This window comes from Bombus pyrosoma, linkage group LG2 (genome assembly GCF_014825855.1).
Source record: "Bombus pyrosoma isolate SC7728 linkage group LG2, ASM1482585v1, whole genome shotgun sequence".
Classification (NCBI taxonomy): domain Eukaryota; kingdom Metazoa; phylum Arthropoda; class Insecta; order Hymenoptera; family Apidae; genus Bombus; species Bombus pyrosoma.
The window spans coordinates 1,968,311-1,982,788 of NC_057771.1; the positions used below are offsets into that span (position 1 = coordinate 1,968,311).

Consider the following 14,478-nt stretch of genomic DNA (forward strand, 5'->3'; position numbering starts at 1 on the left):
CATGTTTCGAATTTACAGTAAACTGAGTAGAGAATATGTAAACTTTCCAACTATCCTCACTATCTATCGTAATCATTCACACGTTACGATATGTGTGAACGTTACAATTATTTATCGCATCTTATCACACAGTACGCTCATGAATACCTGTTTACATTTCCCTTAAAAAATGTTTACCGACCAATAAATCCTGGCCGTTGGTATAAAATTCGCGCTCCAGTTGCCGTGCATCTTCTCATTAATCGACGTAATTGCTCCGATGTAGCAAAGGCCAATTAAAACGCTGTAATTGAAATTGCTAGACCGTGGTACCATTAAAGCGACACATTATTGCCTTATTTGTTACTGTTATTTTTAATACCATTAAAGAAGGAGCCATTCTCCTCGAGTTCCTTCTTTTTAATTGACTCGAAAGTAAATGCTAATTTCCATATCGCAAACACATGAAACAAGTGCGTGAAAATTCATTCGAAAATCTCCTCGGTCATCGATTTCATTTCTCGTCTCGTTTGCTTTTGAAAACGTCGCAGGAATAACATGAAACATGTTTTTATTTGTATACACATGTTCCTCTGCATTCCTGAAGTTTCATTTTAGAAAATCACAAGCCAGTAACAATTATTTTCTACTTAACGACTTCGTAGTTTTCTTCTTTCCCGCTTTGCCTTTACTTTTTTTATCTTTTCGTGACTGAAACGAAATTCTTCCAAGATTTAATTTCGCGATTTGGATATCATCGTTGAATAGAAATTTAATCGAGATGAGTCACCTGAATTTATTGTCGATTAGGTTCGCATAATTTCAGGACTTTCACTCGCCCACAATCGTGAATTGCTTTCGCTTCTTTTTACGTTATTGGTTTTTGGCTATGGAAATAAGTAGGACTTGAAGTTTTGATCGTGCGTTCGAATATTCTTGCATTCCTCCAGTCAACGAATCTACTTTTTACTTTTCTTGGTAGGGATTTCTTGCTTTCGAGTACAATGAAAGATATTGCTAATTACTTTGAAAGTATTTATTTCTTATCCTTCATCTTTTAATGATACTCATTTAGGTAAAGATTGCCTTCGAGATATAAAAAACACTTACGTGAGTTTCTAGGAAATATTAGTTGCAACTTCTAGTGAGTCATTTATTACTCTTTAAAATACTTGTGTCGTAAACATGTTCCTTAAATACTTCTATTCGTGTATAGGATGCATATAATAGGCTTTCCTCGATCAATTAAAGAATTAGTTAATTAGACAACATTCTAGCTTCTTAATTGGGTAATTATATTTTTATAATTACTATATTTATCAATACTATGAAGATTTTAAGAAATATCTAAAATATTAACTGAACTAAAGAAAGGAAAAACTAATAGGCATAGACTATGGTTGATTACAAAGGGCAATCTCAGTGAAACGCTTTTCTGGGAGGTTTTGCAATCATTTTTTTATTTTTTTTATTTTTATCTTTGCTTCGTGTTAGTATCTTGCTTTCAAATCCTGACAGCAAGAACATTGGCATACAATAGAAAATATAATGTATACATATACATACATACATGCGCGTGTTTGTGGATTTCTGATTTCTATGTAGTTAGATATCGTTGATATTGATGTTGATCGTTGTTAATCACTGCGCGCGGTATTTTTAATTTAATCTTATTTAATAGGGACAATGATAGGGCAGGATGATCGACGATGGTATAAATATTTAACTCGTAACAAAATGCCTTACAACAAGACCGATCGTTTTAAGCAACGATGAAACAACTCTTAATCCTAATTAAATAAACTCGTTAACGCTAAGTAACATATCGAATGAATGGGTCTCACCGCCATTGATAAATAATACGCTCGCACGCCGCGCTGTTTCGTGATTATGTACAAATTTATAACAACTCGACTCGACGATTCGCCTCACGGTCGTTCAAAAAAATGGAAGCATGCCTTTCTTCCCCTTTTCTTTTTTATTCTCTTTACATAGTTTCGGGTGTGATGCTGCTTTAAATACAATCACTTTAATTCATATAAAATTGAATCGAGATCATTTCTGGTCTTATAATTTGATTATATAGAACATTTAATTGCTTTCACTTCTTTTCTTTCTTAGTAGAGGTTATTTTGCTAATTTTCGCCAAGTTTTCAAATGTTGTATACCTCACTTTCATTCGAAACACAAACGTTTTTTACTATCTTAAAATCTCTTAAGAACATCACAGTCTCTTTACCACAGAAAAGACAAGGAAGTATCCGAAAAAGTTGTCTTCCGAGAACTTTCAACCTTCGATTCGTGGAATGTTTTCACATTGCACATTCGTTATTGTACTTGTCTACTGCTTACACCGTCCAATTATAATTATCAGTCCCAGAATCGATTTTATAGCAGCAAGACTTATCTAATTGCCACGCCCCGGATAGTTGGCGTACAACTGTGCTCTGGCAGTTGCATTATCGACATTGTTCTCTTCGTTCGTATTGGTTTCAACTGTTAGTCACGGCAACGACGAAATCTCGTTGTGCAGCTGCAACTGAAAAGCAAGCTGCTCTCCTCCCAACCACAAACGACTACCTGGATTCTTTAATCTAATCTCTGGGAATAATTCAACGATATTTTTTTACACTGCCCCCTTGCCGGTGACAATAGATCATTTGTAACGTAATAACGGAGCCATTATGACGCTCATGATTTTTCTATTACGCTCGGTTTCGTCTTCTCTGCTATTGCAATTCCATCTTCTATATTCTAACGAAACGTGGAACGAGGCACTGTGTACTTTTATTTTGAATTTGCATTGTCTAATAAACTAATCCTATAAACATCATTCTTAAAAATTTCGTAAAATTATTGACCGAAAGTAACTCAGTTTGTTTTTCACAAGATGTTTCATCCAAACTTTTATCTCGTGAAAGAATTTAAAAAAAAAAAATTTCCTTCGGCATTTTTTCAAAATCACAATTGTCCATAAATCCGCCTAAATAAACCGATATTTATTCGTCCTTCATTCATTTCATCATCGCGCCTTCCCTCTATAATTCCTAAAGTCATCGAGGAGGATCGAGAATTAATCACGAATCTTGAGTAGAAATGCTATTTTCTCTGAATAGTCGCTCGTACATATAATCGTGTTGGAACCACAAAATACAGCGTATACTTTGGAACTCGTATACCTTACTGCTGACGGAAGTACCGGCTACCACTAAAGCTACGAAACGCCACGAAGCCTGCCACACAATCGGTTATCGTAAAATCCCCGAAGGAACGGCCGCGTTAGTAAACCGGTGCACGATTTCTGTAAAGTCTCGGGTTGAAAACGAACGATTTGCGACCGTCACGAGAGAATCGACGTGCTACATGGAATGTTTAGGAACTATCAGACTGAAAGCTGCTTAGAAATCTTGGACGCTGTTGCTCGGTTACTTACTGTTACTTATTATGTTACTTATTATGTGGTTAATTACTAGAAGTTGTTTCTTAATTTTTATTGTAACTTGGGGTAGATGATGATTTTGTGGAAAATGTAGGATAATGATCTTGTCCATTCGTAAATTAATCTGGAAGAATATTTAAGGACTATCATCCATACAAATTTTTCTCTGTATAAAATCTTGCAACTAATTCGAAATAAAACATTCTGTCATGATAAAAACAAGAATCTTCCAAAGAACGCTAAAAACTCTATCGAATTTCAACGAACAAAAAGATCTCGTTAAGGAAGGAACGATATGGTGTTCGATTGACGATCCTTTTTAAACAGCGGGAAGTGAAAGAAACGGAGAAACAGAATGCAAATCTTTCAGGTTGAACGATTACCTCCACACCGCCTTATCGTTTTTACATCATAACGAACGTCAATTTAAAACCTACACTGCTACTTCAATAAATCTTTCATTTACAAGGACCAAAGCATCTCTCTACAGAAATCCTTGAAAACCTGCAGAGAAACCGCAACACTGACTATCTTTCATTGGTCACAAACGAATCGATTCTTAAGTGAATAGTCTGCATGTTGCTGCTTGTGCACCGATCTCGTCGCTAAAAGGGGGTGGAGATAAATCTGAGAGGTGCCGGATCGAAATCACGTACATTGCCGAACTGGAAACTGATAATCCGCCGTGGTTTACGATTATGAGCGATCTTTTCAATGTGTTCGAACGTATGACGACATGAGTCTTTTTTTTCATTGGAGAAGGATCAGGTTATTTTTAAAAGTAATCCTGATAAAAGATGGTTGCGACGTATGTCGTATCGTCAACTTAAGATTCTAATAACAGTAACTTTATGGCGATTGCCGAGCGTACAAGTGCTCGCTCGAGTGGTGACCGAAGAAACAATTCGATTTCGTTTTCTTTCCGTTCGCGATATTACGAGGATCGTGAGGCAGGCTTAAAACGCAGAAACGTGACCGAATTTACATTTCAATCTGGACAAAGCTCGTCAAAAGAAAAGGAACGTTTGCTGGTAACTTTTGTAAATGATCTCGTTTAAGCTTTTGCTTTAATAATTGTTTCCTCCCGAAACGTTTTTATTTAAATATTCAGATTGAAATGATTAAAACATTACTCGTTTATTCCGTTTTATATTGGCCACTTATAAATTACAATATCATGAAAACTGAATGTGTAACATTTTATGTTGATGGATATCTGCAGCGTTTGGCATTAAGAGCAAATTCGCAGGTACCCTTGAGGATAATTCTACTCGTTTATCAGAGCTTATTGTATTTAGTATCGAAATTAATTTGATATTGCACGGGCGATGCAGTCTCTTATATTCAGAACAATTTCTAGAATAAAAAACTAACAGGTTGCTTTCATTTTGCATTTTTATTTGAGACTGGAATTTTGGAAAACGTGATTGAATAATGGGTAATAGCAGTGAGTATTCGTGTTGGCAATAGAAACATTACAGGCTTAAATACTCGTACGTTTGTAATCTCGAAATTCGACCGATGCACCGGTTAAAATTCAACAGGACTCCATGAATGTTTACAATGTTCACGATTTCATGATCTCGATGATAATATACACGTATATAGACTACGGAATTAACTTTTATTCAGAATTTTAATTCATTAAAATTTGCGAATCACAAACGCGCGGAATTAAGAACGAACATATCTTCCTCTGTCTCTAGTTTCGAGAACATAATCGAGCTCATCGTCATGTTCTTTGGCTTAATGACCTATTTCGAGATTTCGATATATTTGGCGCGGTAGTTGCACATCCAGGACGGGGCGAAAGTTGCAGGTCGTCCTTCGATCGCGTGTCGTCGTATCAATTTCATCGTTTTAAATAATAAAATCTTCCCCGAGTGACTCGTTCTTCTTTATCGTTTAATATAACAGGGTCCGCGGAGACAGAACCGAAACGCGAAATTGAAACCAGTTCCATGGCATGCCACGCCACGACGACCTCGACATCTTACGTAGAGAACAACTTTCTAACAATGAAACGTACATATATAAAATATATTAATACGATTACGAACGAACTCAGTTAAATAAATAATTATTAAAAAATATATAATATAATAATAATAATAATAATAAAAATAATAATAAAATAAAACGAACATACAAAATGATTATACGTCGAGTATTATATACAACCGACATCGGTGAGCGAAACAATTGGGATGTTAGTAGAACCTATCAATGGGTTCGTTTTAATGAGTTCTTAAATAATCATAAAATAAAGTCGCATTAAATAAACATTACACAAAGACGAATTTCAACTGTTCACTCGATCTTCGATCTCTAAGGTTTCTTCTTAAATATCGAACGAAAAAATCGTTTCTATTCCAGACTTTAGGACCTGAAGCGTGAGGAATTGTAATAGCAATTGCATTCCGATGACCCGGAAGCCTCGAACAAAAGAAGAAGCTCGATACTTCGTGCTGATCTAAATTCCAGAGGATCCTTATATTTGACCTGTGTATCCCTAAAATTTTCGAATAAATCATCGTTCGATATTTAAGTCGATATTGAATGAAAGAAAAACAAAAATAAACGAATGAGGATAGAGAAGACATATAGAATGAATGCGATCAAAGCTCGATGATTGTCAGGAATTCTATTTTAAGTATTCAGAGTAGGTTTAAATAAATCTTAATAAGAAGCACGGTTAATTAATGATAAGTTAGCATGACGATTAACGGAATTAAACGCTATTTAGATAAAGATTAGAAAAAGAGGAAATGGAGGAGAGGAGATATAGAGGAGAATCTCTTCGAGTAACTTAACAGACGGCTCACGTGAGCCGCCATGATATCTATACGCCTAAAGTGAAACTTACACGCTAGATCGTTCATGGAACATACAATGTTTAATATATCATAGATATATGGGACCAAAATCACCAGAACCAGCCGCGCAAACGTATCAGCTTCGAGCTATTCACGAACGCCATTTTTTTACCGTTTCTTTGTTTTTCCTTTTTTCTCAATTTATTCCTATTTTTCCTTCCGTCTTTCGAAGAAACTCTATGCCTTCTCTTCGAGATAGGAAAGACGTGATCGCGCATCCTAGGACGAATCAATCGTGCGTCGATCGTTTCACGCCGCGCGAGTAAAATTTTCCGCACAGTCCGACGCTCCATGCTGCACGTACTTCAAAAGGACGCGTGTCAGATTGCCGGGACTTTCTTCCTTTCTTTATCTTTAAGAACATCGAAGAAGGCACTTTTGAGTATGTAAAAGCTCGGAAAATATGTTTAGAAAAATATGTTCTTTTTGTATATGTCTATAGTATCAAAAATATCTTTCTATCTATACATATACTACAATTTTAAAAATATTTAGCATAAAAAATAGTTAGTTCTTTTATACAAGCGACAAAATTCATGTTTCATAAACTAGCATTGCCTTGTGAAATATAAACGTTGTAAAGATGTTTGATAAAAAATATCAAAGGACTCAATAATTCCCTCTCTTTCTATTTACTCCAATTTCCTATGAAAAAGAAAAATTAAAATGGCAGGACGGATCCAGCATGAGCGAATAGTTCCGCACGCTGGATCGTCCATAGATCGTGGATCCGTGGATTGGATACAGCTCGAGGCTTTGGCGACCGGCGCTGGTAAGCAATCGTGAGAACAGAGAGGAAAGAGGAGTTTCTTCCCTTTTCTCCAACGAAATCTCCACTGATTCGCTTCTTCCTTGTTGTTCTTCCATCCTTGAACAACAATAATGTCGGCATCACGACGTTGCACGTTCGAACCTCGTAGGACGTACCTCCGAACGAGATCTCGAACGCGTCGATCTTCTCGTCTTTCGATCACCGCTTTAATAGTCGTAAAAACATCGCGGGTTAACGTAACGTCGCGTTTAAGTGCATCGATAACGTGCTAATGATAATACAACGGTATATAATACCGATTTAATACCACCATCAGTATATAATTATAACATTACGGTTAGTACATCGCTCATAACATTGTAGTAGTATTACTGATATCATGAGAATATAGTAATAATACTAGCAGCATTATCGTACTATGTATATCATTATCGTTACGTTAGTAAAACGTTAGTGTTAGTACGAGCCATAATATACCGTTGGTGGTTAAGTGGTATCGATACGTTAACACGCGATCATCGATTACGTTGATATTATTATGAAGTTATACGTTATTTAAAATTTTATATCAGAAAAAAAAGAATTTAAAAGACAAGTTGAAAATGAAAGTGTACCAGTCGAAAGATTTGAAAACCGACTCTGCATACGTCCCGACGCCTCTGATAATCGGAACGGGGAAATTGTAGATCGTGAAACGAAATAGTAACTTACTTTTTAAGGGGTAATCGTTTATGTTACAACGAGAAAAGTCGGGGCAGAAATGAAAAAAGTGAGGTACAGAGTGGGGAAAAAAACCTGGGGCGAGGGAGAGGGAAGAAAACAGGATCGCCCAAAACGGGCGTACTTAGTGGTACCCACCCGTGGCACGACGTTATCCTTGGAAGGATAATACACCGGACACGGTGGATCGTATCTTTTTATCTTTGACCTCCGTACTGATTCTTCACTGTTACACTTTTTCTTTGTCGTCTCATTTTTTTGTTCAAAAGATCAACCACACCGAACAGACACGCACGCAACGAGAGAAACAGGCACGCACACCATCGTTCGTCTTCGCGACGAGTCCTGTGAGGAAAGATTGCACGCAGAAAGAGTCGGAAGCCCTTCGTCGTAACTCCCTTTGAAAACGAACGCCAGCCTCAAGGTATTCAGCCTAGACGACCTTGAATCTCGAACCGACGGGAAGGTGTTAAACTCTTTGCGCTCGTTCGATAAACCATCGATAACTAGAAGAATTCGATCGTCCACAATGTCGACAAATTTATCGCCGATGTATATATTCTAATCATGTAATGTAATATTTTAATCATAAACGAGAATCGACGAGTAATTACGACAAAGATAGGCGACGCTATTCATCGATGTTACCCCGACACGTATCGCATTTACAATAAATAATATTATAAATCGTGCGATCGAACGTGATCAAGACTCGACTCGTCCACTCGTCACGTATTTCGCCGGGAATAAATATGAAACATTTTTGAAAGGCGTCGAGGTAACACGTTCGATGTCCGTGAGCGCAAAGGCTTAACGGAACCGGGATTTACAGACAGTAAGGATGGCAGAACTGATAGACCAGCCTCTGGCTACGTTCTGTCTTCTTCATGATCCCTTTCTTGTAGTACTGTCTGATGCTACGGCTAAGCTTGTCGTAGTTCATGGCCGGTCGATTCTTTCGTTTGCCCCAGAGTCTGGCCACGCGGACCGAGTCCTCGATCTTAAACACGCCCTTACCACGGTCTAGCCAACGTATACAGGAACCGTGGACGCCAGGGCTTTGCAGCAGCTCCTTCAGGAATTGCCAGAGGTGAATATGCGAGCCACCGTTACGCATTTTACCACCACCGCCGCCGCCACCGCCCGTTCCAGCTTGCGAACCGCAGTCCTCATCCTCGTCTGCAAAAAGAAACGGCGTCCAGCCAAAACGCCTCGGTTTTGTGAATCATTTAGGACTTTCCCGGATGTGCTTCGTGCGATGATAGTGTCCTGGCGATTAAAAGTTTGAGGATTTTCTTTTGGCGTGCTTCTACCAAGCAGTGTGATGGTTCAGTATATGTAGCTTGATATTCTTGGTAATCGATGCGATGGTTGACCAGCTTTATTTTTTGTTATTTGGTTATTGGATAGGTATACGGTTATGAGTTATGGGTATGTTCTTTTGAACTCGTTTTTTGCTGTTAGCTGATTGATAAGTATACCGAGTGTTCGTTATAACGGTATGCACGATATTTTAGATAATGTAGCGAAGGAGGAAACATGGTGGAAGGACAACCATTTCGTTGTGTCTTTGGGCATGCTCATTTTTAGAGTTATTCTAGATATTAAGTGTGCACGTTTGTCATTATAATCATCTTTCTAAGTTCTTGTTTACATAATTTATTGCTAGATTAAAAACTGGAATGAAAGCTTTAGCAGTATCTAATTTGCAAGGTGAATTCTTTCGTTGACTAAATACGTAGATATATTTATTAAGTTCATGCGTTAGGTATTTGGTTAGTGGGTACATATACACATATACATATAACGCGAAGTTATTTCTGATTAGCATATTAATATTTACGGACAATTATAGCTCGTAACTGGATGAGGTTCAATGATAAGATACAGTGATAAGGATACTTGATTCATTATAATGATATGGTTAATAAGTGTGCAAAGTTCGTTGCGATAAAAGATTATAGTGTTCAGTCGGTGAATAGAAACCATTTACTTTTACAATTACCATATTAATGTTTACTTCGAATTCTAACTATTTCTTCGGGTTATTATAGTCTAAGGTAATTTATTAATCACATCGATGTAAGCTATCTCTACTGTGATGGTAATTTAACGTATTGATTTGTTGTGTTTGTGGTGTATAGTTAATAAATGGTTATGACAGAATGCATAATTATGGAGTGTATATAATTAATCATAATCAGACATCCTGATTTTTTGTAGTAAGCTAAGATGTTTAGAATATTAAAGTTAGCTTACTGTCATAGTCGTTACTTTTTTAAACGTTAGCGGAGTTAATTAATCTGGACATATATATATAGTTATAAAGATGGAAATTTTTACTTTGAAAATTATAGAGCATGTTATGTAGAGAATTGTAGAGCATCATATGTGAGTATTATAATTTTAATAAGTATGTCTAAGCAGCGAAACGATTCCATCGTTTGAGAAGTTCTATAGTCGTCACGTGTTTGCAAATAAGATTTTCGTATATTATTATTCACGAATCTCACTATCTGTAGCCCGAATGGAAACTAAGTTCTAGAGATATTCCGAACCCTTTGCCTTGCGGTTTTTTGTTGTTTATTATATAATATCATTGACTAAATCCTATTACAAATAAAATCCTTTTTCGTTAGATTGGAACTGACACGACATTGTAAGACAAAAGAGGTTAAAGTAATCTTGACATATTAAAAGCAGTTATAAAATACTAGACAACGTTTAAAGATTGACATACCATCGGAGAAATCTCCGCTGCAAGTGGAGCCCTTAACACTGGCTGGAGTTGTATTCGTAATAGGGGATGAGGTGTTATTGTTACTGTTAGATATTTGCACAACAGGGGGAACCCAGGAAGCTGCCAGTGTGTTACGTGGAGATTCTTCGACTGTTGCTTTCCAAATTTCTAGTTGCGCATGAAGAATGCTTCCACACTGAAACAAAATAAGCCAAAAGAATATGTATAAAAAAGTTAAATAATTATTTAATCAAATAAATATATTATCGATCTAATCAATCATATTTCTGAAATAGAAATTTTTACTGTTTGACAGGAGAAATTTTCTGGAACTAAACTGTAAAAACATACATATAAATTGTTTTAGTTATGTTATGTTTAAAAACATACATATGAAATGTTCGACAAAAGGATTATCCCACGTTTTCCATCATTTAAAACGAATTGTTCATCGAAATTTCATTACCCACGTTATAACTCATCCGAGAATTTTCCCGTCGAATCGCTCGTGAGAGTCGTTTTCTCTCGCATTCTGAAAAAAATCGCGTTATCTCTAATGGCTCCATATGGAGCCCATTTGCATGAATACCTGTCTCTCGGTACGGTAAGGAGTTCCAAGAATGTACTTTTAGCGGTTGCCATTTGGCAACGGCAGGAACGAACGGGAGAAAAAGAAGGAACGATGGGAAGGGGAGAAGTCAAGAAGAGCCGAGTAGATAAATTTATCATAGCCGAAGATTAATAGCGGTTCGCACAAATTCTATAGTAATGTAAAACAATTAAGCTTCACGGTAATCGTATGCACCTAAAGCACCTGGTGGATGAACAGAAATGCAAATTGAAGGCAGTCGACAAAAGTTGCTAAAAAGAATTGGAGTATCCGATGATAACTGTAAATTCACGAGTGAATACTTTTGAAGATGCGACAGATCGTAATTAAAAGGATTTATGAGATTACCATGTACAGTACAACCGCTAACAGGCGTACAGGAGCAGAAGAAAGCAGTTCTTTTATCAATGATATGTATAATATACTGATTATGGTAATTAAAATTCGGAATGATTTTTTATACTTTGCGTTTAATTACGTTTAAGCTTGTTAGAGATTTTTAAGTACACACGGGATTCTTTTCTTCGGCGACTCTATAAAAGTTCGATATCATTCAAATAATAATCGTATTTGTAACAGTAAACCGAAAAAAGAAATTGCACAAACATGATTCCTAACACATGTACGAAGCGATCTATAAAACGAACTCGATACGCGTTTCGATACTTAATTAAACAGCAGTAACGTATCTCTTCGACCCGGTTTCAAGGTTCCACCGGAAACCTTAAACTTCACGTACGCGCTGTTGAACCCGCTGCTACCTTATCAAGGTCGACCAGCAACGTTCCGTAAAGTTGCACGTCCACGCAGCAGCATTCCTTTCTTAATTAACCAACCTAACCCAAGACCATCCAAAACGAGGTAGTACATTCGAAAGAGCGATAACCACCTAATAGTTATCTGCCAATCAGCTAGCAATGAACTTTAACAACGAAGAAATCGTAAATAGCAGAAGACAAGAAAGAAGAAGAAGAAGAGAAAGAAGAAGAGTTTGGAGTGGGAGGTTGGAATACGTAAGCGTTAGAATTCCTGCGACGCGACGATGTCGTTGAGCCGCAAGAGAAGAGAAAGCGGCTCCGCTGAGACGCAATAGGCAGTCGAGCGAGCCAGGCAAAAGAGCCAGGCATTCAGCCAGCCGTTGACCCACTTTTCGTTCGTTTCTGCTGACCAAATAGCGCGTCCTGTACACGTACACGCGCGATCACCAGTCCTGTTGCTCGACTCGCTGGAAGCTGCAACATAGGATCCCACGAGGGGAACCACGAGGATACCAACGCACCTGGATGCATTTATGTGCTGCGAGGACCGTGCATACGGTGACTATGTGTCACGCATACTGTAGGGACTCTATGCGCGACGTCAACGGACCTCTACCATCTAGAGATGGCGATGGCGATAGGTTGCGTGCGTCGAAGTCGTTGCACTTTGGGCAATGGAATGACGCGCTGAAACGGTTGCACTTGAGGTAGTTGGATGAAATATGGAATTAGAATAAGTTTGGGGTTGTTTTTAGGGTGATTATTTGGATTTCTTAAAATTTTCTAATTTGAATCAGAATTAAAAACACAGCGTGTCAGTGCAGGTATTGGGAATAGTATTTGGGGGTTGTGTTCTTATGGTACCGTATCATGTTTAGTAAGGTTTTAAATTTGCGATTTTATCATCGATTAAGTATCTTTATTTTCATACTTCTTTTAAATGTCTACTTAGACATGCTGGTGGACTACTGCTGGTGAAAGATATATTTCTTTCGTTCGGAATTTTTAAAAAGTACATGAGACACGAAAATAGTAAAGTAATATCACATGATCGTTTCTGATCGCTAAACTACGGACGAACTCATCCATTGGAACACCAGAGCTAGTCAGAGAAAGGCAGGAAATACTAAGAGAGAGGAGGAGGGGACTGGATAAATTACATATTCGTTAAATGCAAATGCTCGTTGGTAATAGAGTGGTCGCAGATTTTTAAATCGGTTAGAACTATGTTACGTGGTCTGGCCAGAGGCTCGAATGGCGCACGCGAGCTGGCTCTGTGTAATTTTCAAGCAGTGAGATCGCGACGCGAGCAATGGGAACCCGGCACGATGTTCGATCCACGAAACGTTCGAAGAATCGAATTCTCAGCGGTCGATTATACATACCAGGCCGGGCTCGCACGCCGGATGAATATCCATAACGAATGCGGAATATTACGTTAATAACTTCTTCAGGATTCGCTGCGGCGCCGTATGAATTATTTAACCCGCGGGAATCGCGTTCAATTTCAGGTCAAAGGTAAAAAACAGTTTGCTTGCCAACCCACCATCTTCTTACTCTAGCCGCATCGCAAACCATAATGGACGAACAATGAGCGGCCACGCTACCGCGTGAAGATCATTATCGAAGAATTCGTGCGAGCACACTTTGATCGAAGCAGGGTGTGAAATTTCTGCCTGTAACGGTGCGTGACTGGATAAGAAAGCACTTTTGTACGAAAGGAGTTGAAGAGTTATACGATGAAAGAAAGATTGTAAGAGTGCACACGCTACTCGACAATATATCTACTAGTTCTATATATCAGATTATTGGCTTTCGTATGTCAGATAAATATTAAAAATTTCCTGTTAGCATCTGATTAATAGTGATTTTCACATCGAGACCAAAGGGTACGCGACCGACGAAAGAATTCACGAAATTGGGAATAGTACATGACCGTGAGTTCGATCATGATTCTATGTTAAGAAGTCAGCGGTGGATGCCGTACGGTACAATTATCCAATTACAAGATATAAAGCTGAATCCATTATGCATGACCACTTCTATCTCCCTCCGCTAATGCAGGTATATCCAGTCTGTCCGCTATTAATTTCCATTGCGTTCTCGAGATACGATTTTAAGAGACAGGAGGGCTGCCGACGTATCGAGATCACCGGTTTCCGTTCTACGAGTCAGAACGTTAACCTTCGTTCACTCTGCGAAATTACACTACGTCTCATCGCGGATCGTGATCATCATCGAGTTCAGCTTCGGACACACGTTCGAGATGTTAACCGGGAGTTATTGCACCCTTTCGTTTACCTAAGGACAACGTTAGCGAAACGTGACATTTTTTAAAATCGTTCATATCCAATAATTTACAGAACGTTCTACGTATATGTCTAATGAATATTCTGTCTCCTCGAAATCATAAAACATGACTAGATGGTAACAAACTATCTGAAAGGACATATCACGTGAACGTGACAACTCAAGCAATAATCAGTAAATCAAGATGAAGACATTTTACATTCATGTTAACAGGAGTTAATTTGTCTTCATCGTGGTTATTTAAGTGGTGCTAGTTGAAAACTGACCAGACATA

At 37.9% G+C, this 14,478-nt stretch overlaps 1 protein-coding gene across 3 annotated transcripts in view; it reads right to left on the reverse strand.

Moving 5' to 3' along the window:
- Positions 1-4,478: 4,478 nt before the first annotated feature.
- Positions 4,479-14,478, reverse strand: part of LOC122573150 (DNA-binding protein D-ETS-4) — a 60,858-nt gene continuing 50,858 nt past the window's right edge. For 2 of the 3 annotated variants that reach the window (XM_043739179.1, XM_043739193.1), the window contains exons 5-6: positions 10,527-10,722; positions 4,479-8,965 (exon numbers count right to left, since the gene is read on the reverse strand). In XM_043739179.1, coding sequence (XP_043595114.1) covers positions 8,613-8,965; positions 10,527-10,722 — 549 coding nt within the window. In that variant the 3' untranslated portion in view covers positions 4,479-8,612. The remainder of the gene's footprint in view (positions 8,966-10,526; positions 10,723-14,478) is intronic. The other variant, XR_006318667.1, reaches the window with a different exon arrangement.